The 25,613-nt window shown below is 51.3% G+C and overlaps 1 protein-coding gene across 5 annotated transcripts in view; it reads left to right on the top strand.

Moving 5' to 3' along the window:
• SYNJ2 (synaptojanin 2) overlaps nt 1-25,613 on the top strand; it is a 115,143-nt gene that overhangs the window by 12,382 nt on the left and 77,148 nt on the right. For all 5 annotated transcript variants that reach the window (XR_011075041.1, XR_011075040.1, XM_068551718.1 and 2 more), the window contains exon 2: nt 21,123-21,209. Coding sequence is in view for 3 of the 5 variants with exons in the window: in XM_068551718.1 (XP_068407819.1) it covers nt 21,123-21,209 (87 nt within the window). In the remaining 2 variants the exon portion in view is untranslated. The remainder of the gene's footprint in view (nt 1-21,122; nt 21,210-25,613) is intronic.

Genomic DNA, 25,613 nt, shown 5'->3' with positions numbered 1-25,613 from the left:
CCTGGGAATTAGATTGGGGTCCCTATTATTAGGGGGTGTGTGGTGGCCAGCCCGTCTCCAGGGGAAAATCAAATCAGGCTGGCAAAGGTGCGTGCACCCAAGTAAGCTGAGGGCTTGAAAGCGAGGCCCCAGCGCTGCGCTGGCATCTCCAGGCTGGAGTTACAGTGAGCGCTTTGCTAGATGGCGGATTCTCGGTGAAAGTCAGCACAAAACAGCCCAATTACAGGCATTTCCTGTTTCAAGGACTTGCTGGAAGGAGACCTGGGACCCTGTTATGTAAATGTAAGTCATTATTGAGGACAGTTTAATGAAACCCTTAAAGACATGCCCGTCCTTGATCCAGTATTCTATGGGTAGCCTATCTCGGGAAATACACACATGAACTCATTTTGCTTCAAGGATATGTATTGCAAAGTGTTTTGAATTTTCAGCTGGTCAAGTAAACTTTGGTTCACTTGATAATAATAGCTAACACTTATGGAGTGCTTACCATGTACCAGGCGCTGTTTGTGGTTTATATGTATTGACTTATTCAGTCCTCACAAAGAGGCAGGTCCTAATAATCTCCAGTTACACTTGGAGAAACTGAGGCACAGGGAAGTGTAAGAACTTGCATGAGGTTCTGTTTCTAGTTAGTGGCCGAGCTGTGATTTGAACGAGCCCAGGAGGCTCCAGAGAGCGGCATGTTTGCTAAAATCCCATGCTCAGAAAAAAAGAAATTTCAGCGTGTGTATGAAAAACACTAGCAGTGTCCTGTTGTCTCTCTGCTTATCTTGGGTTTCAAAACACACGTGTAGTCAGTGAAGAGGAGGGCTGCTGGTGCGTGTAAGCATCACATAGCATCTCGACTGTGACTGGCTTTCCATCTGACACTCTTTTATAGAGGGGTGTTCAGGCTTGGGGAAGCAGTCACCCACGTTCTGAGCAGCGCATGTGATATTACAAAGGCGAGATCTTCAAGAGAAGTGTGTGGGCTTCAGTCCTGTGTTCTAGCAGAGCTGAGGCTTGTGCCGGGTCTCTTCCTTCTGAGTGGATGTCCCGACACCTAGAACAGAGCCTGGTTAGGACTCAAGGCTCTGAAGGAAGTGCTGGGTTTCTCGGTGTAGAGGTGGCAGTGGACCCCAGGCTCCCCAAGGACGTGCATCTCAATGTGAGGACAGTCAAACAGGTAACACGTTGGTGTCATCCTGAACCTCTCCTCGATTTTGAGTGGGGAAAGGTTCCTGAGTGAGTGTGCTGGGCGCCCTGCACACTTCCTGTCCTCTGTTCTGGGGCCCTGAGGACGGCTCTGCCACGTGGGTGGATAGACTGCTTTGCACCCAAGGTGGGCACTGGGCACCTGTTGTGGAGCACAGGGCCCCGTCCAGGAAGGCTGGATGCATCTGGCCAGCTGCTGGGGGGCAGCAGTCTAAACTCGGGGCATATGAAGCTGGAGGGTTGCCATTTGCTTATATAGCTTCTTGGTTCAGAAAATGACTCCGGGTGGGAGGGAGGATTCACTCTGAGCATATTAGCTGTGGAGGGCGGGCAGAGCAGCTCCTTTTGGTGGCCCAGTTCATGGGAGCAATTCCAAAGTACAAATGCAAAAGTCTGAACTTAATTTTAAGGCAGTTTTTTGAGGATATGGGTCTCTCCCGGAGAGGCTTCTGTAACATCATGGGAGCTGGTGCTTAATTCTGTTCCTGCCTCTGTGCCCATTTCCGCCCCTCTCCCTCCCCTCCCCAGGCTGCTGGGGCGTGATGGGGCCATCCCCCCTGCCCCACCTGCTGGACCCTTGTGCTCTACTCTCTGACTCTTTCGTGTGTGTTTCACTGAAATCATATCCTCCCTGAGAACAGGGCATCGTCTTCTGCCACTTCTGCTCTTTGACAAGGTCTGACGTGATGCTCAGGGCAAAACAGGTGGTAAGAAAGGAAGAGGGACTTTTCCTATGCCCTTTAAAACACTGTGAGGTCTCACGGAGAATTTGGGCCACCAAATGCTCTCCCAGTTACCGTGTTGATGTGGGATTTGGGGGTGGGCTAGGGAGAGGGCAAGGTGTTCAGGACTAATGCTCAGACCCAGCGGAGGACTGGGATGGTCCGGTCACCCATCAAGAGCTAGGAAAGTGGCCAGATTTAAGGTGAGCACAATGTACAGCTTATCTCTGATGGCCGGCTGCCTTTTTGTATTCAACTTGTACTGACATTCCTGACAGGTGGTAGTAATCTCTGCTCAGAAAAAGCAAACTCCTTTCCTCAGACCTGAATTTTAACCCTGATGCCTTAAGCTATTCCTTATCTGGGGGAATTGAGTTAATTCCCCCAGGCTTCGAATCCTAATCTGAAAACTAATGCATGACAACCTATTCTGGCTTCCCTACTCTCAGATTCCATGTGTCTTTAAAAAAACAAAACAAAACAAAACCTTACACACTAAGCATAAGCAAATAAGCCACACCCCTACTTTACACACCTAGTTAAAATTATAAACTACCCAGAAATTTGAATCTTAGGAGAAATGACCTGGCAAAGTAAAATCTAAGATGGCTCAGATCTAAGTCTGAGCTAAACCTAGGAATCTGATGCTATACATTTTTTATTGGAGACTTATGAATTAATTAAAATGCATGAAATTCTCTCTCTTGATTCTGCCCCTTTCCTGTAACCAGCAAAAACAATTTTTAAGCCATAACAATTTAAGCTTAAATTAGGAACATACGGTATTTATTAAACTAAACTATGCTAATTGAGTAGCTCTTTTAGCAGATTCTTATTAATATCCACTGGCATTCTGAAAATCATACCTTTCCTCATATTGAATAACTTTTTTTTAACAATCTGGACTGGAGTGGGGCAAGTTCTGTGTCTGGGGGTGGGTGGGCTTGTTTGTCTGTGTTTTATTGCCTATACATGGCATGGACTTAGCTTCACTGTGAATCTTATCCGTGGCTGATAAATGTTGTATGTTGGAAAAACTCTTTAAGCAGAGATAGTCCTCTGCCGCCCCTGCTTCCCAGCCAAGCAGAGCTGAGGTCAGGCAGAGCCGAGCTGGGTCCTGCTGGCGGAGAGGAGTGATGGGGGGCTATCAGTTGCAGCAGCAGGGCACACGCTCTGGCTTAACAGAACAGTGACACTCGTCTCACGGCCTGTTTCAACAGTGGACTTTTGTTTTTATTTAAATGGTACGGATAGAGAAAGGAATATTGGAAAACGAGGGCTGGAAGTAACTTGCCACCCACCCAGCCCTGAGCCAGGCCCTCATAACAATGTCCATCTGCCTAGTGGCACCTGCTTCTCTTTTCACTGGGACCACTAGGAGGGGAGGAGCCCGTGGACCAGGGAGGAGGAGCCTGTGGACCAGGAGGGGAGGAGCCTGTGGACCAGGAGGGGAGGAGCCTGTGGACCAGGGAGGAGGAGCCTGTGGACCAGGAGGGGAGGAGCCTGTGGACCAGGAGGGGAGGAGCCCGTGGACCAGGGAGGAGGAGCCTGTGGACCAGGAGGGGAGGAGCCTGTGGACCAGGAGGGGAGGAGCCTGTAGACCAGGAGGAGAGGAGCCTGTGGACCAGGACCCTGTGCTGCTGGACGAGGCGGCAAGAGCCATGGGAAGAGCACATCTGTGGGGGTAACACAAGAGGGCCAGCAGCAGAGCTGCAGGAATGGAATTCCGTGTTGACACTGTAGGTCTCTGGAGTGGACAAACAGAATCTTAAACCTCCCATTTCTAAGGGCTACTTTCTGCTTTCTCCAGACACACAGTGCTTGGAGTGAGGACTCAGAGAGTTCGTCTGATGGTATAAACTGATTTTAACCAGAAGTAACAGAACTTCATTGCTATTATTCTTTAAGTTTTGTTGACAGGGAAAGAGGTATGATATCCATTAGGATGTTAAAAATGTTGACATTTGCAAAGACCCCAGGAGTCTGGGATGGGAACACAGGGGAAGGTCCAGGCCTCCGTGCCAGGTTCTGGGGTGAGGTGGTGGGGTGGGAGGGCTGGGTGAGGTGGGCTGAACTCCTGTTCCCTCCCAAGCTCCCCTGCTTTCCAAGCTGTGACTGTGGGTCTGAATCTGTCCAGAGGGGACGCTTTTTGCTAATTCACAAAAAGGCACCATACCAGCTGGAGACCGCCCTGGAAAAGGTGGACAGGTCATGGCCTTTTCTAACTCGTCTGGTCGTGATAAAATTTTAGTCCAGCCACAGAACTGGAACAAATGACCTAAGACACATCTATGGAGTGAGAAATTGTAATGAAATACCACTGCCTGCACACGGATGGCTCCAGACTTCAGGGGTTTCTGGGTGTGTGTCTGACTTCAGCAGCGCTCTCCCTTTAGGTGTCTGGGTCAGTTTGCTGTTAGGAAAATTAGGTTACTGAGAGCTTATCAGAATTTTGTCTTACAAGAGAAAATAGACCTGGAACGAAAACTTGAGGAGCGATCCTGTGAGGAAAGTTTGCGAGCTGTAGAGGATGAACTTTGTGACTTCAGTTTGGTCCCTACCTTTCTCCTGGGTCTTGTAGGAAAGTCGTCACATTTGTGGCTTCTGTCTTCCCCTCTCCTGAACACTCTCAGGTCTTTGGGTGCGGATGATAAGATTGTGCACTTGGGAAATCCAGGAGACAGTCCCTGAAGTCTCTGTGAGTGCAGCGATATCACGTCTGGCACTTGTGTGGCAACCCTCCAGGAGACAGACAGATGGACTCATGTGCACACACACAGTGGGGACACAGCGGGTGAAATAAGATTGGGAAAATGTTGATGCCTGTTGGAGCTGGGTGATAGGCAGGTGATAGTTCATGAGACGTAGTGAATTAATAACTTGGCTGCTTTTCAAGCTCAACAGATGAAAATCGGTAGTTTTCTCATATACCATCATTAGTCAATTAGAGTATGTAATAGGAAAAACAGATTCCACTCGCATTAACAACAGTTTCTGGGAATAAATATAATAAAATATGTAAAGCTATAAAACTTTATGGACGCACTGAATAAGTGGAAAGGTACAGCATATTCTTGGGAAAGGAACATCAACATTGTAAAAATGTTCTTAATAAATCTGTAAATGCAAGTACCTATGAGTAAAATGCAATCAACAGGAGTGTTTGGGTTTTTTAAATAAATTTATTTATTTATTTTCTTTTTGGCTGCGTTGGGTCTTTGTTGCTGCACGTGGGCTTTCTCTAGTTGTGGCGAGCGGGGGCTACTCTTCGTTGCGGTGCGCGGGCTTCTCATTGCGGTGGCTTCTCGTTGCGGAGCACAGGCTCTAGGTGCACAGGCTTCAGTAGTCGTGGCACGTGGTCTCAGTAGTCGTGGCTCGTGGGCTCTAGAGCACAGGCTCAGTGGTTGTGGCACATGGGCTCAGTAGTTGTGGCTCATGGGCTCTAGAGCACAGGCTCAGTAGTTGTGGCACGTGGGCTCAGTAGTTGTGGCTCGTGGGCTCTAGAGCACAGGCTCAGTAGTTGTGGCTCACGGGCTCCAGAGCGCAGGCTCAGTAGTTGTGGTGCACGGGCTTAGTTGCTCCACGGCATGTGGGATCTTCCTGGACCAGGGATTGAACCTGTGTCCCCTGCATTGGCAGGCGGATGCTTAACCACTGCGCCACCAGGGAAGTCCCCACAGGAGTTTGATATAAAGCGTAACAGGCTGACTTTAAAGTATATCTGGGACTCCCCCCCCCCCCGCACCCACCACTTAAACTTGTGCTTATCTTAATCCTCCCGTTTTGAGTAACGGCAGCCCCCCGTGGGTGGGCCAAATGCTCGGACAGAACCTTTGAGTCAGCCAGATCCCTATCTTCTCCTCAATTCCGTCCAATCCACCAGGACGTCCAGACCACTCTACCTCCAAAATATGTCTGAATCCACCGGTTCCCCTGTTGCAGTTGCTACGGCACTAGTCCAGCCACTACTTCTCTCCCTTGGACCACACGCCACCTCCTAAGTGGCCTCTTGGCTGCCACTCCCGGGCCGTCCCCTTGACCCCAGACAGCGGCCTGACCGAGCCTGCACGGCCTGTGTCCTCTGCTCTGGCTCTTTCTCTAGCCTGTCTCCCCCCATTTCCCGGGCTCACTCTTCTTGAGTGACCCTGACCGGCTCCTGCCTCAGCACCTCTGCCCTGGCTGTGCCCTCTGCCCGCAGTGCTCTTCCCAGACCTCTATCTGGCCACCTTGTCCTCGTTCAGGCCTAACTCGGTGACTTTGGTGAGACGTTCCTGACCACCCTTAGCCAAACCAGCCCACGGCCTCCACGCCTCAACTGTCTCTGTTCCCTCACCTGTTTTCTTGTCTCTGTAGCACGTGTCACTGAAATTACCTTATTTATTTGCTTGCAACATCTGTTGGGTCTTGAGCATGCCAGCTCCTTGGGAGCAGGATGTTGTAGGTTGCACTGTCCGCCCCAAAAAGATATGTTCAAGTCCTAACCCCTCTACCTGAAGGTCACCTTACTTGGAAATAGGGTCTTTGTCGCCATAATTAAGGTGTGAATTAAGATGAGGTCATCCTGAAGTAGGGTGGGCCCTTAATCCTGTAGGACTGGTGTCCTTGTAAGAAGAGGAGACACAGAGACAGGTACTCACAGAGGGGAGAATGTCATGTGAAGACACACACACACAGAGGGGAGATGGCCACGTGAAGACAGGCGGAGATGGAAGTGATACTGCCACCAGCCAAGGAAGGCCTGGGGCTCCCAGAAGGCGAACAGGCGGCAAGGATCCTCCATGGGGCCTCCCGAGGGAGCCTGGCCCTGCCCCCAGCTGGATTTTGCAGTTGATTAATCAAGTGCAAGTTGCTTTAATTCTCCAGCTTGTGGTATTTTGTTCGGCAGCCCCAAGAAACTAATAAGTGTGTGTGTGGGGGGGGTGTTCTCAACAGTGTCTGACACGAGGAGAGGCTCAGGAAACACTGCCAAATGATGAAGAAATGGCCAAAATAGCCAAGAAGATTTTGAAAAAGATCAGGACAGGCTTGATCTACCAGACAGTAAATCATACTATAAAGCCTTAACAATGATTTAATAGGCAAAAATCAATAGACTAGAGGAGAGGGCTCAAAACAGACTCATGTAAATAGAGTAATTTAGTTTATTATTAAGGTAACAATTTAAATCATTGGGGGAAAAGGTGGACGCTCAGTGAATGGTGTTTGTGCAACTTGGCACTTCCTTTGTTCAGCCAAATATTTCAGAGCAGGTCCCCCTTGGCTGTCTGGTCAGAAAGGAGAAGGGCTTGCTCCACAGGTCAATGCCGGGTGGTTCCTCTTCCAGGGAGTGAGTGGTCTTTGCCGCAGTTCACGCAGGTGACTGTTCACACGGCTGTCTGTCACTAGCTAGCTTCTCGCCAGCTTACAGCCTTGTGCCTGCAGGAGCTAGGATCCCTTATAAAACCCCCATAGGTATGGTTTCCGGGGTTCACAGAGGGGCATGCTCAGCTACAAAAGTTGTCGCACTTAAGGAAGCCCCAAGCCTGGTGTCCCCATTGGGGCTTCCTCATTCATGAAGTTCATTTTGACCATAAGCAGTGTTAACTGGTTTATCTGGTGGTTTATGTTTTACCTTTATGGGTTCCCAGGGAACCAGAGCTGGAGAGTCAGAAAAAGGATTTGTTAAGCCCATGTGGACACAAATTAAGTTAGAGGCCTACATTAAATCATATATAAATTCCAGAGGTACTTAAGAGTTAAATGTAAAGAAATCCCACTTTTAAAGTTTTAGGAAAAAACATAGGAGAAGCTTCCACAGTGTAATGGTACAGAAAGCCCTTCTAAGCAAAGCATAAAACTCAGAAGTTGTAAAGGAAAAAATAACCTGAGAGATTTAAGAACTGTTTTTTATTGAAGTATAACATATACAGAGAAATGAACAAATCCTAAGTGGACAGTTCTGTGAATTTTCACGAAGTGAACATGTCGTATAACCAGCGTGAAGATCTGGAAACAGCGTTGGTGGCACCCTAGGGCTCCCTGCTCCTCCTTTACCCCGTGTCAGACTGATAGATTTGACTACAGAAACATTTTAAACTCTGGGATATCAAAAGACACCATAAATATAGTTAAAAGACAAGCAGCAGGCTGGAAGGGAACTATGTACAGCCCTTTGCAACATATACAGGGACAAATACAGGACTGATGATCATTGTATGCTATAAAAACACGCCTACAGATCACGAAGAAGAAGGACCAACCATTCAACAGAAAAATTGGCAAAAGCCATACTTAGTAATTCTCGAGAGGAAAAATACAAATGGCCCAGGCAGTGGAGCCAACACTGCCAGCTCTGCTGAGCGCCGTCATCCGTGTTAGACGGTTGAGTGCTTTTCTCTCTCTTGCTCCACTTCTCTTGCCTTCTCCCTCCTGAGATTCAGTGGAAGCCCCGGGTGACAGATAATGTACTTCCTCAGGATCACCCCTCCCCCCTGGCCTGCAGCTGTGCCCTCATACCTGTCCGTCCCCTTAGGCTCACCCCTCTCCCAGCAGATGTTTGGTTCTCATGACTGGCTCCCCAGGTCAGCCCCGTGGGCTCCCAGACAAGCCCAGATTTAACTTGTCCTCTGGGGACACACACCTGCCCAGGTTCCAGCCCAGCTCAGTGCTGGGAACGTCAGGGCAGGGCTCAGGTGCTTGGGACATGAACAACAGCTGTGGCAGGGCCAGGAGTGGCAGGAAGTAGGACAGGGCCGCCATGGCCAGAGGTTGGGGCTGGTGAGAGGTGTGGCACCTGTCAAAAAAAGCCAGGGTTGGGGAGGACAGAATTGGCCCCCTGGAAGGAGTGTGGGACAGGCTTCAGAGGCATTCTGTAAAGGCAAACTTCCCCAGAGCGGGGCTCCCCAAACGAAAGGATTTTGTGACAGGTGACTGGGGGAGTCTGGACACGGTGACCCCTTGGAGAGGTCCAGCGTGAGTTAGCATATGAAAGATGGCCAGGCCCTGCAGTAAATCCACCTACTGAGACAGCCCTGCCTTCCCCAGACACCTTTGACCTTTAGTTCACAGAACATACACCAACACCTGATGGTGACCAGTGTCCCTAGGGTACACTTGGGGAATCCCTGCTGTGAAGGGATGAAGATTCTAAGGCCAGGTTCTGAGCCAGCCACAGGCTTCTCTGTTTGCGAGACTAGAGCTAATTCCAGGTGCAGAAAGCCTTTGGCTGGAGGGTAATTTGGAGGAGGCAGTTTCCAAATCAACAAAACAGTGTAACTAGGTTCATTTGAGAAGGTTTCTCCCGCCCTTTTGTTAAAAGAAACAAAGAAACTGTGACCGTTTCCCGTTGATGTTGGGTGGGGCCTCTGTGAGTAAGCAGGTGTGTTTAGTTTATAGACATATATGGAGAAAGAGGCCACACCTGTCACAAACTACACCCCTAGATATTACCTACGTGTGGGGTGTCGGTAATAAAGCGATAATAACGTGTCTGCGCTGAGCTGAACTTCCCCCGTCTTCCCTGGACCTGTGTGCTCCGGAGTTTGTCAGAGGTCAGAGGTCCCCAAAGAGCGTGACTGCAGTGCTGTGACAGTTTCTGAGCATCTAACACAGGTGAACAAACTGCTCTGTCAAATCCCTAATGAATCTGACCAAACAAAAAAATTTTTAAACCAGAGAAGCCTAGGAAATGAATTATCGACTGTTGTCTGGATTCTGGATTAAAATATAGAGTAGTAATCAACCTTGGGGAGATTGATCAACTCTCACCCCAGCCTCCTGGAACTGTGTCCCAACCTCACCTTCATGCTTTCCCCCAAACCCGGCGGCCTTGCTGGAGGCGGGGTCATTGTCTGTGTTCCTCACCGCTGCTCCCCCGCAGGTCCCTATCCCTCCCTGGAAGACTGCCTGCCTCTCGGCCATGCTCCCATTCATAGAGGGCTGGGCTCCTGGCTCACCCAGCTCTTCCGCCACCTCTCCTGTCCCATCCTAGGCATGGTCGTGCCCATTAGCTGCTCTCACCTCCTCACTGCCAAGTCTTTCCTTCCATCCCCCTTCACGCCGCTGGCCTTCTCATCACCAGTCATTATACCGCCCTGGAAGTTCAGCATCAAGCGTCCTCTCTGCTACCTTCTGCCCTCCTAACCCGCGCAGCACCCCTACTCAGACCTTGAGTCTGCGGCCCCCGAACCTTCCCAGCACCTTCCCTGCCCTCACATCCTCTCTTGCCTCCTTGTCCTGCTTCAGTTCCCATCCATGCTGATGATTCCTCTTGCACACGCTCTCCCCTCTTTCAACCACTCTCTCCTTCACACTTGCCAGGCAAAACCCCTGGCCCTGCGTTAGTCCTCTCCCCCCGCTGCGTGCACACCCTCATGTTGCTGGATGCAGCTGGAGAAAAACCCGACCACACTGATTTGTCTGTCACAGCTTCCTAAGGGTTTCCAGTGCTGGTCCGGTCGCCTCGTTGCATTTGCCTAGCCAGGTTTCTCTTCCGCCCTCCGGGATGACTGTTTCTCATCTCAGGCCTTCAATACCTTGTCCCTCTCTGCTAATGATTTCACTCCCTGTTTCACTGAGAGAATGCAAGTAATTAAAGCAGAACTCTGACAGACCCCGTCACCTCCCCTGCCTGCCCCGTGCCGGTGGCACCGCCTCCCTCCGTTAGGGCACGTGACCTCTGTGCTCCTGTTCTTCCTCCTTTGCGCTGGTCCTGTCCCCTCTCACCTCTGAAGACTCTGCTCCCCGCGTCCTCCCTTCCCTTCCTAGCTGGATGCTTTCCACCGTTGCACCAACAGACGGTTCATGTTTAGAAACACCCTTGCTCGACCCCAACCCCCCCGCCTCCTTTCTCTGTTCCGTTCCCCCATGTGAAGGCGCTGTCTCCACTCTCCCTCCTCCTACTCTCCGTGACACAGTTTCAGGCAGGCTCTGGTGCTCGCCCTTTGGTACTCTGAAGCCCTTCATCAGGGTCACCAGAGATGGCTGCCTTGCCGGATCCCACGCAGGTCTGCCCGTCGCATCACCCAGGTGATCACACCTGCTTCCTGAAGGATGCTTCTCCTGCTGGTCGTATCCCTGCCTCACTGCTGCTTCCCCCAGTGCCTGGAGCACAGTAGGCATCTAGCATCCTTGTTGAGTGATGGGATTGAAGTGTTAAAGGGTGTGACTTTCCCCTTCTCTCCCCGCTCCCTCCGTGCACCTCATGTAGCATTAGAAGGTGTATATGGATCACATGACATGGTTTCTAAAGGTAAGGGTGTGTGTGTGTGTGTGTGTGTGTACATGCATGGAAACAGGGCTTCTCGGTGAGGGACGAGGCACTCCAGTGGGGTTGTAGCAGGGCTGGGAGGGGCACTCAGGTAGAGTAAGGAAGTACTTCTTCCTGAGTAAGGAAGAAAAGAGGGGAAAATACTCAGGAACTGGCTTGGCTGGTCAGTTAGAGAAGAAACTGGGCAAGTAGCTGGGAGAGGAAACTTCAGCACCCGGCCCAGGCCTTGGGTCTAATTTGTTAGTCAAGGGAAGCACACTGAAGGGTTTGTTATAGGAGGGAGTGGCACGTCGGGACTTGCCCCGGGGGGGAGTCACTTGTGGGGACCGGGGAGGGGGACAGAAGGCCCAGCAGTGAGGTCTGTGGTCAGCCCGTGAACTCTGCCCTGAAGGATCTACCTCTCCCCCATGCCTAAAGATAGCTTGCACACATTTGTGGAAAAGGGGGTAATAGATGCTCATTCTTGTTCCCTGTTGGGTGGGAGGCCCTGCAGGTGCCCTGACCCAGCCCATGCTGCCGGCGTAAGCACTGCTGACCAGGACTTCTGCCGCCCCCGTCGCCTGGCTCCATCAGAAGCCTAGTCAGCACTGTGTCAGTATTTTTTTAAAGGCCCGGATCCCTTCTTTTTAGGGAAAAAAAGACTCAACTCTAAAGGCTCAGTGTCCAGCCCAGCGCTCAAGCCCTCTTGTCCGAGGAGCCGGCCTCCTCTTCCAGGCTGGTCACCTCAGCCGCTGCTGACCTTGGTGCAGGGAGGGGAGTTTATCCAGCTGCTTCTCCAGCTGTGGCCACAGGAGACCATACATTGTCCTCTTACTTCCTCTGGCTGGGTGGCGCACATATGCACAGCTTTGCTGGGAGACAGTGCTTCTGCTTAGGTCGTGTTTTTGGGGTGCACTCCCCAACCTGCCCTTCACGTGGCTTGGACTTTTGGGAGAGGGAGAGGTGGTGGGGAGAGCAGGAAGGTTTCTTAGCGGGGCTGGTGTGTCTGCCCAGTTGGCTTTTGTCTGGGCTCTCAAGCTTCTGTTTCAGGCTGGTGTTTTGATTTCCACGTTGCTTAGCAACCCTCCAGCAGCCTCCATCCACCCGCCCGCCTGCCCGAGGAAAACCATTGTCTTTCTGGAGAGCTGCTTTAGCTCCCAACTGATAACTCTGGAAGGAACAGCCACAAGGCAGTCTGAGCTGAGCTCAGAATTAGCACATGAAGAAGTCGTTGACCTTGATCTTGATGATTCTGTCCTTTTGAGACCATGAAATAGAAGAAGCTGGTGTAACGTTGGGCACAAGAACGCAGCCACAAATGGTACCTCAGTCTTGGGCCGTCTGCGTTGTTAAATTGACCTACTTATTTTTCTGACCTGTGGGCTGGGCTTTGATGGAATTTCCTTAAGGTGTGTTACTGTGGAAAATATTATGGAAGAAAGAAGCACGCATGGTTGGTTTGATTACTGATCCAGACTGCTGGCCTGCTGACCAGGAACATGGCCTGCTTGGCCTGGAGTAGAGCAGACTCTCGCTACAGCCTGTGGCTCCCACAAGACCTGCCCCGGCCCCAGCTCTGTCTGATGACAGAGGTCTGTCCTGAGAACCAGAATCCCGGGCCAGCTTTGCTCTGCTTTGGGGCAAGCCCTGTTCCCCCTGCAGTGGAGCCCTTTCTCTTCCACTCCCCTTGGCCCACTGGACCCGGGGGTGGGATGCGTGTCCCCCCAGGCTCCTCTTTGCCACCTCCAGGCCATCCTCCTTCCCTCCACCATAAAAGCAGTCAACGAGGAATATCATGTCCAGCGCCCACCAGGAGGTCTTCCTAGGCCCATCTAAGCATCCAAACTGTCAGCACCCCACTTGGCATCCAGGACAGGAACCAGAGCTCGCTGGCGGGGCTGCACGGAGCGTTCTTCTCTGGAGTCATCTCACAGCAGCCCTGTAAGGTCACTCACGGGGTGTGGGTGCTAGGGAGGTGTGGATGCCAGGGCGGCGTGGGTACCAGGGCGGTGTGGGTACCTGGGCTGTCTTGCTGAGAAGTCTCACGCCCCGATAGGATCCAGTGTCGGTGGTCAGCTGAGCTTCCAGGTTCCCTCAAAGGACAGCTCCATCCAAGGGTCCCTGTGGCCTCATCGTTGTTCTGGTCGACTGTGGTTCCTCCCGGTCCAATGCCTGCTACCAGACAGGTCTATTTTTATCATAAGCCATCTCATCTAGTATTGTAGACAAGGTTTATCAGGTCACCAGGGAAACAGGACTTGGAGGTTAATCTAGGGTCGAACTCTCTTGCAGGCTCTGTTGAGCCTTTGTCCATGCACACCAAGGAACCACGTTGCCACCTGGCCCTCTTTGAAATCGCCTGGTTCCTTGACGATTTTACCTTCTTCTCTGTCGGCCCAGACACTCCATCCGCCCTCTGTGTCAGACGTACCACTTTTCATCTTCCACCTTCATCTTTCCAGCTCATCCCTCACTTCCCCAATTCCAACCACCTTGACCCCGCTGGGACTACAGTCCCGTGAACCTGCCACCTCTTTTAAAATGTTTTTTTACATATACATGCATTCTTTTTCATATTCTTTTCCATTATGCTTTATCATAGGATATCGAATATAGTTCCCTGTGCTATACAGTAGGACCTTGTTGTTTAACCATTCTCTATATAATAGTTTGCATCTGCTAACCCCAAACTCCCAATCCACCATCCATGTTACTGAAAATGACATTATTTCATTCTTTTTTATGGCTGAGTAGTATTCCGTGTGTGTGTGTGTGTGTGTGTGTGTGTGTGTACCACATCTTTATCCACTCATCTGTCGATGGACATTTAGGTTGCTTCCATGTCTTGGCTATCGCGAACAGTGCTGCTATGAACATTGGGGTGCGTGTATCTTTTCAAATTAGAGTTTTGTCTGGATGTACGCCCAGGAGTGGGATCGCTGGATCATATGGTAGCTCTATTTTTAGCCTTTTGAGGAACCGCCACACTGTTTTCCATAGTGGCTGCACCAACTTACATTCCCATCAACAGTGCAGGAGGTGAACCTGCCACCTCTTCCAGTCACTTCCCGACCCCCATGCCTCTCCTCCCTCTGCACCCCTTCACACACCACCCCTGCCCCTCTCCTCCCACCCCTGCCCCTCTCTTGCTCGCTACTACTCACCTGGTAAACCACTGGGTAGGTCCTCCTCTCCTCGCCTGTACCTGCCTCTGTGTGGCTGGAAGTTTTTGGAGACAACCCACCACCACACCGATGGGTCTCATTGCCCCTTCAGGGTCCCCAGACCCTTCAGTGATGCTCCTATATCCCCTTACCCCTCCCGCCTGCAGCTCCACACCTCCCCCTGCAGCTCTGCCTCACCTCCGCCTCCTCGCTTCGAGCTGACGGGTTGCTTCTCATTTCACTGAGAAAACTGAAGCAACGAGGAGAGAATTTCCACCCACTGCCTGCGCCGTGGCCACCCACCCACCATATCTGTCCCTGTGTCCTCCTCCTCTCCTGTTGCGTGGATGGACTCTGTGTTAAGGCAGCCCCCATTCACACGTCGGGTCCATGACCCAGTCCAGGGTACTGCTGGCGGGTCCCCTCTCTCTCCTCCTCCAGCAGCTTTTACCTCCCTTGGATCATTTCTACCAGCGTGCAAACCTTAGGGAAATCTTTAGACCCCACTTCCCGCTCTACAGCCTCCCATTTCTACACACACACACACACACACACACACACACACACAAGTTCCTCAAGGAATTGTCTCTACTCACGGTCTCTGTTTTTTCTCTTCCTCTCCATTCAGGATTTTGTCCCTCAACTTTCCGGAAACTGCTCTTTCCTGGCTCACCTGTGTGTACCTAGAGTGATGAATGCTCAGTCCTGGTGGGACGGGACTCAGGGCAGCATCCAACCTCACTGACCCTTCGTGCCTCCTGTCAGCACTCTCCTCCAGGCTCCTGACACCACGCACTGCTGGCTTTTCGTATATCTTTTTGGCTTCTTCTTTTTCTTTTCTTTTTTTTTTAAATACAACTGATTTTTTAAAAAATTTATTTATTTAATTTATTTATTTTTGGCTGCGTTGGGTCTTTGTTGCTGCGCGCAGGCTTTCTCTCGTTGCAGCGAGCGGGGGCTACTCTTCGTTGTGGTGCGGTGGCTTCTCTTGTTGCGGAGCACGGGCTGTAGGCGTGCGGGCTTCAGTAGTTGTGGCGCACAGGCTTCAGTACTTGTGATACACAGGCTCAGTAGTTGTGGCGCACGGGCCCAGCTGCTCCACGGCATGTGGGATCTTCCCGGACCAGGGCTGGAACCTGTATCCCCTGCATTGGCAGGCGGATTCTTAACCATGCATCACCAGGGAAGCCCCTTTTTGGCTTCTTCTCCTCCGTCTCCCCAGCCTTGAAACACTCTGTCCCCTCCACGCACTCCCCAGACCATCTCCCCGACTCTCATGGTTTTATGTACCTTCTGTTTGCTGGGGGCATCCAGTTTGTATCTTCAGCCGATGTCTCTGTGTAACTCCAGATGGCATAACTCCAGCCTCGAAATCTGGGGCCTGTCTGAACTGAGCTCCCAGTGCCTTTCCGAGACCTGGCCCGTCCGTCTTCACAGACACTGGGGGTCATGGCCACGCCATCCTGTCAGTTGTTTGGGAGCAGGACTTGGCATCATCCTTGAACCCTGTCTTTCTCTCATGTCCCGCATCCGGTCTGTCCACAGATCCTTCTGGTTCTGCCTTCAAAATATCTGCAGATATTTGATGATGTTAAGGAATTATGGTTACTTTTCTTTTTTTTTTTCTAGATTTGATCATGGTATTGTGCTCCCTTTTTAAAAAGAACCCTTATCTTTTAGAAATTCGTACAGAAATATTTATAGATAAAATGACGTGAAGTCTGGGATTTACTTGGAATAATCTCGGGCAGTGCTTCTCACCCAGAGGACTTGTGAAAACACAGATTTCTGGGTCTTAAGGCCAGAGTTTCTGATTCAGTAGGGCTGGGATGGGGTCCCATAGTTTTTATTCCTGACGCTGGTTGATGCATATTGTCTGAGGCCCACATGAGGAGACTGATCTGAGGCGTAGGAGAGTGGGTGACGGGTATGAATGAAGTAAGGTTGGGCGTGAATTGATAGCAGTCGGAGCTGTTGGATACATAGGGTTTATTACACTAGTCTGCTTTTCTTTGGAAGTTTCAATAATAGAAAAGTGCGTGTGTGTGCGTGCACGTGCGCGTGTTACCAGCATTTGACCGTTTCCCAGCACCTCCAGTCCTACCACCCTGGTCCAAGCATCCTCTCTTGCCTCGATCGTTGTAGGGCCTCCTAACTGGTCTCCTTGCCTTTCCTTTGCCCCTCTAGGATCTGTTTTCAACAGGACAGCCAGAGTGAGCCTCAAAACCCTGCAATGCTTCCCCCTCACTCAGAGTGAAACCCCAAGTCTCTTTATCACCTAGAAAGCACTTTGCAATGTGTCCCCAACTCCATTTCCTCTATCAGACACGCTGACCTCGCTATCCCTTGCATATGCCAAGAATGCTTCCGCCTCAGAACCTTTGCATGTGCTCTTCTGGACCCATTGTGCTCCCCGACCCTCCAGGCAGCCATCTCTCTCTTTTCCTTCATCTACTTTCAAAGGTCGCCCCTGCAGTGAGAGGCCTTGTCGGACCCCACTGTGTAAAAGGTCACACTGCCCCCACTTCCTACCCCTCTTCCCTGCTCACTTCTTCTCCTTAGCTCACGTCACTGTCTGTGTTGTGCTACTGATCTGATCTGTCCCCCTTGGCAGGAAGCTTGTGTGGTTCCTGGCACTGAGTAGGTGCTGCCGCTTCACCACCTTTGTGGCAGCCTCGTCAGTGCCACGGCTCCCGGCTCCCAGCCCCACCGGGTTGGCCGCCACTGTCATCACTCATCCGTTCATGACATGTGTCCCTTCTTTGCCACTGCCCAGTGTCTGCCTCGGCTGACTCTGGTGTAGGTGGGTTTGGGTCTGTTTGGATCCCTGCTGGGTCCCTGTGCCTGGGACAGTGCCGGCTGCATTTGGCTCTCAGATACACGCCCACTGAATGAACTGCTGAATCCCTGGGCAAGAGGTGGACGAGGATGAGGGGGGGAGTGTAAATGAGAGGACTTTCTGGAAAGTCATGGCCAATGCGGGGGGAGAGGGGGGGATGTGGGCAGGGGAAGTGAAAACATTCTCACATGGAAAAACCTACCGGAAATGCAAAAAAGTGTGGAAGACAGGCATAGTCTATTTTTGAGACATTAAGTAAGGAAGGACAGAAGTTGCCAACGGGCAGATCAAATACGGTCTGCAGAGGTGTGCAGCCCACACGATGCTTAAAATAAATCTGGATTGGTTGCCAACACTGAAAAATCAGAAGTATCCTACTTCTCTTGAAAAACTGGAGGCTTGCTGGCACCGGGCTGGCCTGTCCTCCTGGGGTAAAAGGGTGGGAACGGACCGTGTGCCCCCATCAGAAGGGGCATGTGTCCTCTGGTCGCCCATGGCCCCTCCGGCAGCTTCATTCATTCATTACCTGCCTGAGGCTCGTACGTATTTGATTTGTGAGCTCCCTTTTGAAGAGCAAAATTGATTTCTTCTTCCTTCGACACTAAGTGAGGAAATAGTTACTTGGGGCAGGCGGCATGTTGGGCAGTTTCGGAACAGGCTGCCCGGGAGGCCAGGCCTCCGGGAGTGCTGGAGGTGGGGCTGTGAGGGCCGCGAGGGGGCCTGCGTCACAGGGATGGGACGCATCCTGCTTCCACATTGCAGGGGTCAGAAGGGGCCTCGGAGAGGAGGGCGTGGAGAAAAGGAGAAACGGTTTGCCGGGAGTCTGGGCTTTAAGTGGGCTGGCTCACCAGAGGAAAATGGTACCACGTCTTATGGGTTCAGCCGTGTCCCCCAAAGGGATCCATGGAAGTCCTAACTTCTGGTACCCTGGAATGTGACCTTATTTGGAAATAGGGTCATTGCAGGTGTAATTAGTTAGGTTGAATTGAGGTCATCCTGGAGGGGGGCCCCAAATCCAGTGTGATGGGTGCCCTTACAAGAGGAGAGAGACACAGAGCCACACAGGGAGCACACAGCCACGTGACGATGCAGGCAGGGGTTGGAGTGACGCAGCTACAGGCCGAGGAAGGCCAAGATTGACGACCACAGCCACAAGCCAGGACAAGGTGGGAGGACCCTCCCCTGGGGCCTTCAGAGGAAGTGTGGCCCGCTGACACCTTGCTTCCAGACTTCCAGGCTCCAGAACCGAGAGCTGAGAAAATTTCGATGTTTTAGGCCACCTGGTTTGTTTACCATCAGTCTGTTTGTGCTGGAGCAAAAGCATCTTCTCCCAGGACTGTCACGTGCACTAAGGTCGTGACCTGCCGTGAGTTACCACATGTGAATGTCGGGGATAATGGTGTTGATTATATATTCAGGAGTCAATCATTTACAGGATTCGAATGGGACAAAGTGGCCTGGTGGCGTTGTGCTTGTTTGTTTTTAAAATAGGATGGAAAGTCTTTTTTGTTTGTGTTTGTTTAATTTTCCCGGCGCGGGGGCGGGGGACATGGTATGTGGGCTTGTCCTCTGTGATCCAGCAGGGCAGGGGGTCAGTCTGTTTCCACGGCTTCTCCTGAAGCCCTGTTCCCACCTGTGAAGTGTGGATTTGACCACGTTACTTTGGCTGGCAGTTTCCCAGGGTTTTGTTTATTCGGTCGGGACTATTTGCAGAGGTGCATGAATGCACAAAGACCGCCTTGTTTTAGGGTCAGCAAAGTGAGACCCAGATGATACTCCGGCTTCAGGGTTCTGTTCAAAGGCTTTGTAAAGCTCTGAGGGTTAAAATATGACTTTTTCATGTCAGAATTATTCTCTTGCATTGAGCAACTTGTCCACCGAGGTGAGGACCAGGAGCTGCCTGTTTACCTCTCCCTGGTTAGACTGGGAGACACCATGTGTGGCCCTGAACAGGGCCCGCAGGGGGCAGTTCGCTTCCACCTGGGGGGTTGCGATTTCACAGGCTTTACCTGTCCTAGAGCTTCACCTGCCCTAGAGCAGGGAGCAGGCCACTTCCAGGAGGGCTCCATGGCACAGGGCACAGGGCCTGTCCCTTAATGGCGGGTTTGTCACCACCCTGGGCAGAGAGCAGACTCGGGGATGGAGAGGGTGCCGTGTCCTCATTATCATCAGTGTCGGAGCTAAAGACCCGTGGGCTCTAGGAACTGGGTTGTATCCATCTGGGGCCCCTCGGATGTCCACATCCTAATCCCCAGTTCCTGTGAATGTTATGACACGTGGCAGAAGGGACTTTGCAGATGTGATTAAGTTAAGGGCCTTGAGATGGGAGATTGTTTGGGGTTATCTGGGGGCCCAGCGTACTCACAACGGTCCTTAACAGATAGAAGAGGGAGGCAGGAGAAGGAGAGAGAATGAGGTATGAAGATGGAAGCAGAGGTGGGAGTGATGCGATTGCTGGCTTCGGAGAGTGAGGAAGCAGCCAGGAGCCAAGGAATGCAGGAGACTCTAGAAGCTGGAAAAGGCAGGGAAATGGCTTCTTTCCTAGAGCCTCCAGAAGCAACCCCATCCTTCTGACACCTTGATTTTAACCCAGTGAAACCCATTTCAGAGACTTTGGACAAGCAGGATTATAAGATCACAAATTTGTGTTGTCTTGGGCCACTGAGTATGTGGTCGGTCGTTTGTTACCGCAGTGGTGGAGACTAATACATCATTCCACCACCTCCCAGCTGCCCCACATCCTCTGAGGCAAGTCGATGGAGTTGGCAGGGCTATGGTAGTTACCTTCAGGTTACTCTTCTCCCTTATCCCCCCCCCCCAAAAAAAAAAAAAAAACCTAATCAATTAGAAAAATTCACACGACTGTTGCAGGAAAATGTCGTTTATTAAACTGGTTCTTAACCAAACTCCTTGGAGATTCTGATGAAAATTAGCCTCATAAAAATATACATCAAAATTTTTGCATACAATTTTAGAGATCATACAGATTCCCCCACAAGCTATCCGTGAAGCTCCGGTATCTGCCCAGGCCTTCCTCTATCTCCCCAGATGGAGAGCCCTTGTATTATTGGATTGGCCAAAAAGTCCGTTCGGGCTTTTCCATAAGATGTTATGGAAGAACCCGAACGGACTTTTTGGCCAACTCAATAGATGAATTCAGTTGAGGCTGAGGAACTGCTTCCCTCGTTAAGTCTCCCTAGTGGTATTTGCCAGGTCCTCACTTGAGGATTCATCCGTGTTTATGTTTTGTTCTGTGCATTTAGAAACATTCTTCCGAGAAAGGGGTACAAAGGCCTGGCCCCTCTAACAGCCAACGGCATCTCCAATGGCGTCTGTGGCATCATCGTCAAGGTCAAGGGCTCCCTGCTTCTAACAGTCTTTCTCTCTGTCAGTTTTTCTTCCTTCGCTTTTGCACCAGGCTGGGCCTCGCCCTGGGCGTCTCCAGTAACTGCTGAAGACCCGGGGCCTCTGTTCATCAGCCTGCCTTGGGATTCACTGGGCGCAGGCCTCCTGCTCAGCCCCCATGCGTTAGCTGGTCCCTGGGGGCAGGTGGGCACTTGAACGAAGCAGCCTCCAGTGGACGGTACTTAAGAAGGAAGGTCCTCCCCATCAGGGAGCGATGACTCACTGCTGTTTCTGAGCATACGGACTGCGGCGCAGAGGGACGGGGCCGGCCTGCAGCACCTGCCCCTGGCTCGAACCCTCACACCTCTGCCAGCCGGGGACTCCCCTCTTCCTCTCCAGCCTGCAGGCAGCTGTCGGAGCTTCCAGAGAGCGAGCTTTTGGTGGGAAGGTCTCAGTTACTGCAGCTCAGTGATTTGCTGATCCTCAAACCTTCACAGATATTACTTGGGGCCGAGCTATTGTCTCTGCGTGTTCTTTTCCGAGTGGGTGGGAGCTGCATTGGAAGCTGCAGTGAATGAACTCCAACAGGAGTCTCGGCTGATGCAGTCTGTGCTGTGTTTCTTCCCCAGCTCCAGAAGAAAAGGAGGTCATTAAAGGCCAGTATGGAAAGCTCACTGATGCTTATGGCTGCCTGGGGGAGCTCAGGTTGAAGTCCGGTGAGTACCCGCTCCGAGGGGCAGCAGCTGTCAGACCCCCCCGGCTAGATAGATCTCTGGTGCCGGGCAGAGCCTCTCTTATGTTAGTGTGGAAAGACTGTGGGATTTAGGCGTTTTATTTTAACTGTTATCATCTTGTAAAATGTTTCTTTCGCTGAGCCAGCTCCTCCGGGCTGGGGAGGAGGTCCAGGTGAGCGCAGAGGTGACCTCCTGGTCCTCACCTGCCATTGCTGCCTCCTGCCCTGGATGCAGAGGAAGCGCACCTTCATCGTGCGCCCACCAGGATCTAAGGTTTTCCAGCCTGGTCTGGAGGTGGAGGGGTCAACCCAGGGGCTTGTTTGTTGTTTACAAGAGATCTGTATTCCAGATGAGGTGGAGGTCAGAGGCCCGGAGCCCCTGGACTTGCTGGGTGTGTCTTGAGGGAGAGGAGCCGGGGCGGGGCGTTGTTGGCAAGGAGAGAAAGGCCACCAGCACCTGACCGTCGGGCACCAAGGGTGGGTGTGAGCGAGAGCAAGGGAAGGAGCTTCAGAACTGGGCTGCGTAGTGTGACTCGAAGGGGCCGAGAATTACAGGAGCAGGTGGACATCCTTCTCGGTGTGACACTCGAGGGGCTGAGCCGTAGGCTGGGGTGGGGTGTCACCGCCTCCGTGTTGGGGCCACTGGGTCGCCTCTGCGCTCCCGGACCTCCTGGGAGCCCTGGTGCACTTCTGGGGCTGCAGCCGCCGTGTCCTTCCTCCCCTCGCAGCTGCCTAATTTACAGCTGAGTGTCTCCGAGGACTTACGGGGCCAAGAGCAGAGCAGGCTGTGCGTTTACCAAACGCAGGCTCTTCCCGAGCTGAGCATCTCCACATCCACAGAGCAGCTGTTTCCCTGGATTGAGGATTTTGAAAGCTGACAGAACAGCCCTGTCGTTTGCCATCACTTTTCTGATCTTTTCTTTGTTGGGATGGTTTTTTTCTGAACTATGATGGTGACATTGATCATCTCCCAACAGTGTTTAGGAAAAGCATTCAGTACCCACATGACAAAATGCATTTATTAAATGTCTATTTTGTGCCAATGGCTAAGTATACATTAGATTCTTTAATCCTAAAAAACAAGTCAGTGTGATATGGTATCTTTATCCTTGTTTTCAGTAAAGGAAACAGACTCAGAGGGTAAAAGAAACTTGCCTAAGAAGCTTAGGTAGGATTCAAACCTGGATCTAGCCGCCTCCAGACCCTTGCTTTTTTCATGAAGATGTGCTGCCTGCCAAGGGTTTCTATAGGTTTTTTCCCCTGCAGCAGTTTTTTTTCTGAGGTTATGAAAAATTCCTGAGGCCTTTCCTCAGTCATGAGGATATGAGGGTGACAGCTAACCTTACATGGTGCTCACTCTGTGCTAGCACCGTTTTAAGTGTTTTAATTTATTGACTCAGCTCTCCCAGCAACCTATGAGGTAGGAACTGTTACTGGCGGAGAGCTGAAGGGTTTATATTTCATCTGTTCTGTGACACATTTTTTATATTACAACACCTGGACATTAAGATATGTTACAGTTGTTGGCATCTTAGTTATACTTGGCAACATTCTTCTTGTACATAAATTAATGGTCCATTTCTCATATGTCACTAGCCCAAAGTCGGGCAGTCCTCAAGTGGCGACTGGGTTTTAAACTCTTGCTTTCTGGCTGCAGGGGCTTCCTTCAACCACCAGGCTGTTCTGTCCTGAAAGGAACAGAAAGGCTGAGATTTCAAGGCCAGGAAAGCAGTACCTTCCCCACATCCCAGGGCAAAGCTTTTCTTCCTGGGCTATGATTTGAGATCAGCTCCAGGGAACTGGTCCTAACTGGGAAGGGTGGCAGCGCCCAGAGACATTGTCAGAGTGAGCCAGGGTGTCTGCGGGTGTCCAGCTGCAGCAGGCTCTTCCCGGGGCAGGGAGTGGAGAGAGGTGACCAACTCCTAAAGCTGCCCTGGACAAGGCCCTCCTCCCCGCCTGCAGCCCTCCACCCACCTGCCCCCTCCCCTGAGGGGTGAGTGAGCACAACCTCTGGTCCCCAGCCCCCATTTCTGGTGTCCTCTGAATACCCTCAGCCCTGCCCGCCAGTGTCACCCTGCAGGGTGGGCTGTGAAGGCTCCCTGAGCATGGTGAGAATGCGTTTGACTTTTGGGATGTCAGGATTATTTGGCCTTTCTCAACACATTTCTGAAAGTGCCCAGGGTATCTGAAGGATGGAAGGATTGGGCCTTGTCATTGAGTTTTTCAAATTCCCTTTGGTTACACTGAGGAGTGTTTGGCTTTAACTTAAATTTCTTTTCCCACTGCAAGTCCCCACCCCAGGACTATGGTCTGTTTCGTTTTTTTCCCCACCTGTGGAGGGTGTCAGCGGCACAGATTGAAATTCCAATTTTCATTTGCTACCGAGACAACCAGCCTGAGTGGGAGTCGGCCGCCCCTTTTTATTTTCTTAGGCTGAAGGCCTCTGTACAAAGAGAGAGACTTCCCCTCAGGCTCTTAACTTGGGGCAGTTGTTCAATTTCAATCTACCTCAGTGAAAATAGCCTTTTATGTTAGAAATTAAGAAACATATACAGGTTCACAGATTTTCATGGACAGCCAAAGTCCCTCCTTCCTCTCTGAAATGGCAGCAGGAAGGGGGTGGAGCCCCTGCAATAAGCCCCGGAGCTGGGCTTCCTGACACATACACAGTACAAAGCATAGAAAGTGAGAGTATAGTTATGGAAAGAATTTATCCCAATGATTATAGGGATTTAACTCCCTTTTCACCTAAGCTCTCAAGGCCTCCCTATTTCATAGCCTCAGGGGTTGAAGAAATTGAGGTCTCTAATGAATTGCGTCTCCTGGAGTTGTACAGTGCACAGCCTGTGAAACTGTACGTGCCAGTCCTGTAAACCTTCCGCCAGACAGCCCTCCTCGAATCTAGTTTCGGCTTCTCAACAGACTGACCTGAGTTAATTTGATCTCTAATTTCCTCTAAAAGCAGGAAAACTGCCTCAAGTCTATCTTACGTAGTTCTGAAGGGGCTTACATGAGAGAATGAACATGGACTGAACTTGGGTACTGAGTGTTGGGGGAGGCTGTTCTGCAGGGGGTGGGTCTTTCTGGGAGAATTAGGTGTGTGGCCCAGGCTGAGTGCCTTCAGGTCGGTGACTCCTGGTGGTGGTTAGTCTGCACAGGCCAGCTGAGGGCTGACTTCTCTGGGCAGTCACCGCAGAATGGAACGTCTCTGGGGAGGGAATTTTGAGTCTCTCTGAGCCTTTGAGATTCGGGGAAGGCAGTGTTCTCCAGCAAATCTTGAAAGGGGATGGCCATCAGTTGTAATAATAATAATTTATTTTAATACTTATACCCAGTGGTGTGCTCTCCACTGTTTGACTTCCAGCTCTCTGGGGGGAAATCCCTGACAGGTGGCGTTTGCCAATTTCCATGGTGTAAATGCACCCACCGTGGCTGATTTCAGGCCAGTGTGGAATTGGGATGTGATGTGCTCAGCTGGCTCCCGGGAGCTGGTGAAAGCTGTCAGTGCACCGCTGCCTTCACTGCGCTCATCTTCTTGGCAGGGAAGGATAAAGAGGTACTTGAGATGAGCAGGTGGATACAGGTAATTAGAATTCTGAGCTCGTTGGTAAGGGGCAGGGGCAGAGCTCCGGGCTCCGCTGGCCCCAGCTCATCACTTCACAGCTGGGGAAGCCTAGGCTCCCCAAGTCCCATGTTCACGGATCTGAGAGTACCCTCTACCAGCAGACGAGTAGGTAAGACAGTTTGTAGGCACCCAGGGTTGAGATCAGTACGCATCTGGCCAGGGAGAGAACTCGAGGCCGAGCAAACACAGAGAAAACCCAACACAGAAAATGCCCAGCGTTGCCCCTGAATGAACCACTGTGTCTGCCCCTGACTCATCGTGACCCCAGCGCCTGCCCTTCCCAGCCAGATGATGGACGACAGGTGGCCACAGATGAGACTCGGACCCTGGCACTGCAGGGGTCAGGGTTTCTCCTGGGCAGCTCTGACTTGGAGCTGGGTGTTGAGGGAGAGGATTTCTGCATTGATATTGAGGTTTTGGAGGCTTTTTAAAATTGTAGTAAAGTATACATAAGATAAAATTTACCATTTTAAGCAATTTTAAGCGTACAGGTCCGTGGCATGAAGGACATTCACATTGTTGTGCAACCATCACCACCATCCGTCTCTAGAACGTTTTTCATCTTCCCAAACTGAAGCCCTATCCCCGTGAACAAGTATATACATCGAGGTGGTTGCATTCCGTTGCTCCACGCTGCACACTTAGGCGGCCTCTGCGTGCGGGTGTGACCTCTTCTGTTTGTGGCGTGTCTTTTTTTTTTTTTTTTTTTTTTTTTAGCTGCGTGGCACGTGGGATCTTAGTTCCCCGACCAGGGATCGAACC

The sequence above is a fragment of the Eschrichtius robustus genome, chromosome 9 (genome assembly GCF_028021215.1).
Source record: "Eschrichtius robustus isolate mEscRob2 chromosome 9, mEscRob2.pri, whole genome shotgun sequence".
NCBI lineage: Eukaryota > Metazoa > Chordata > Mammalia > Artiodactyla > Eschrichtiidae > Eschrichtius > Eschrichtius robustus.
The sequence above is the reverse complement of the archived record's forward strand: the minus strand, read 5'-3'. Positions and strand labels throughout refer to the sequence as shown.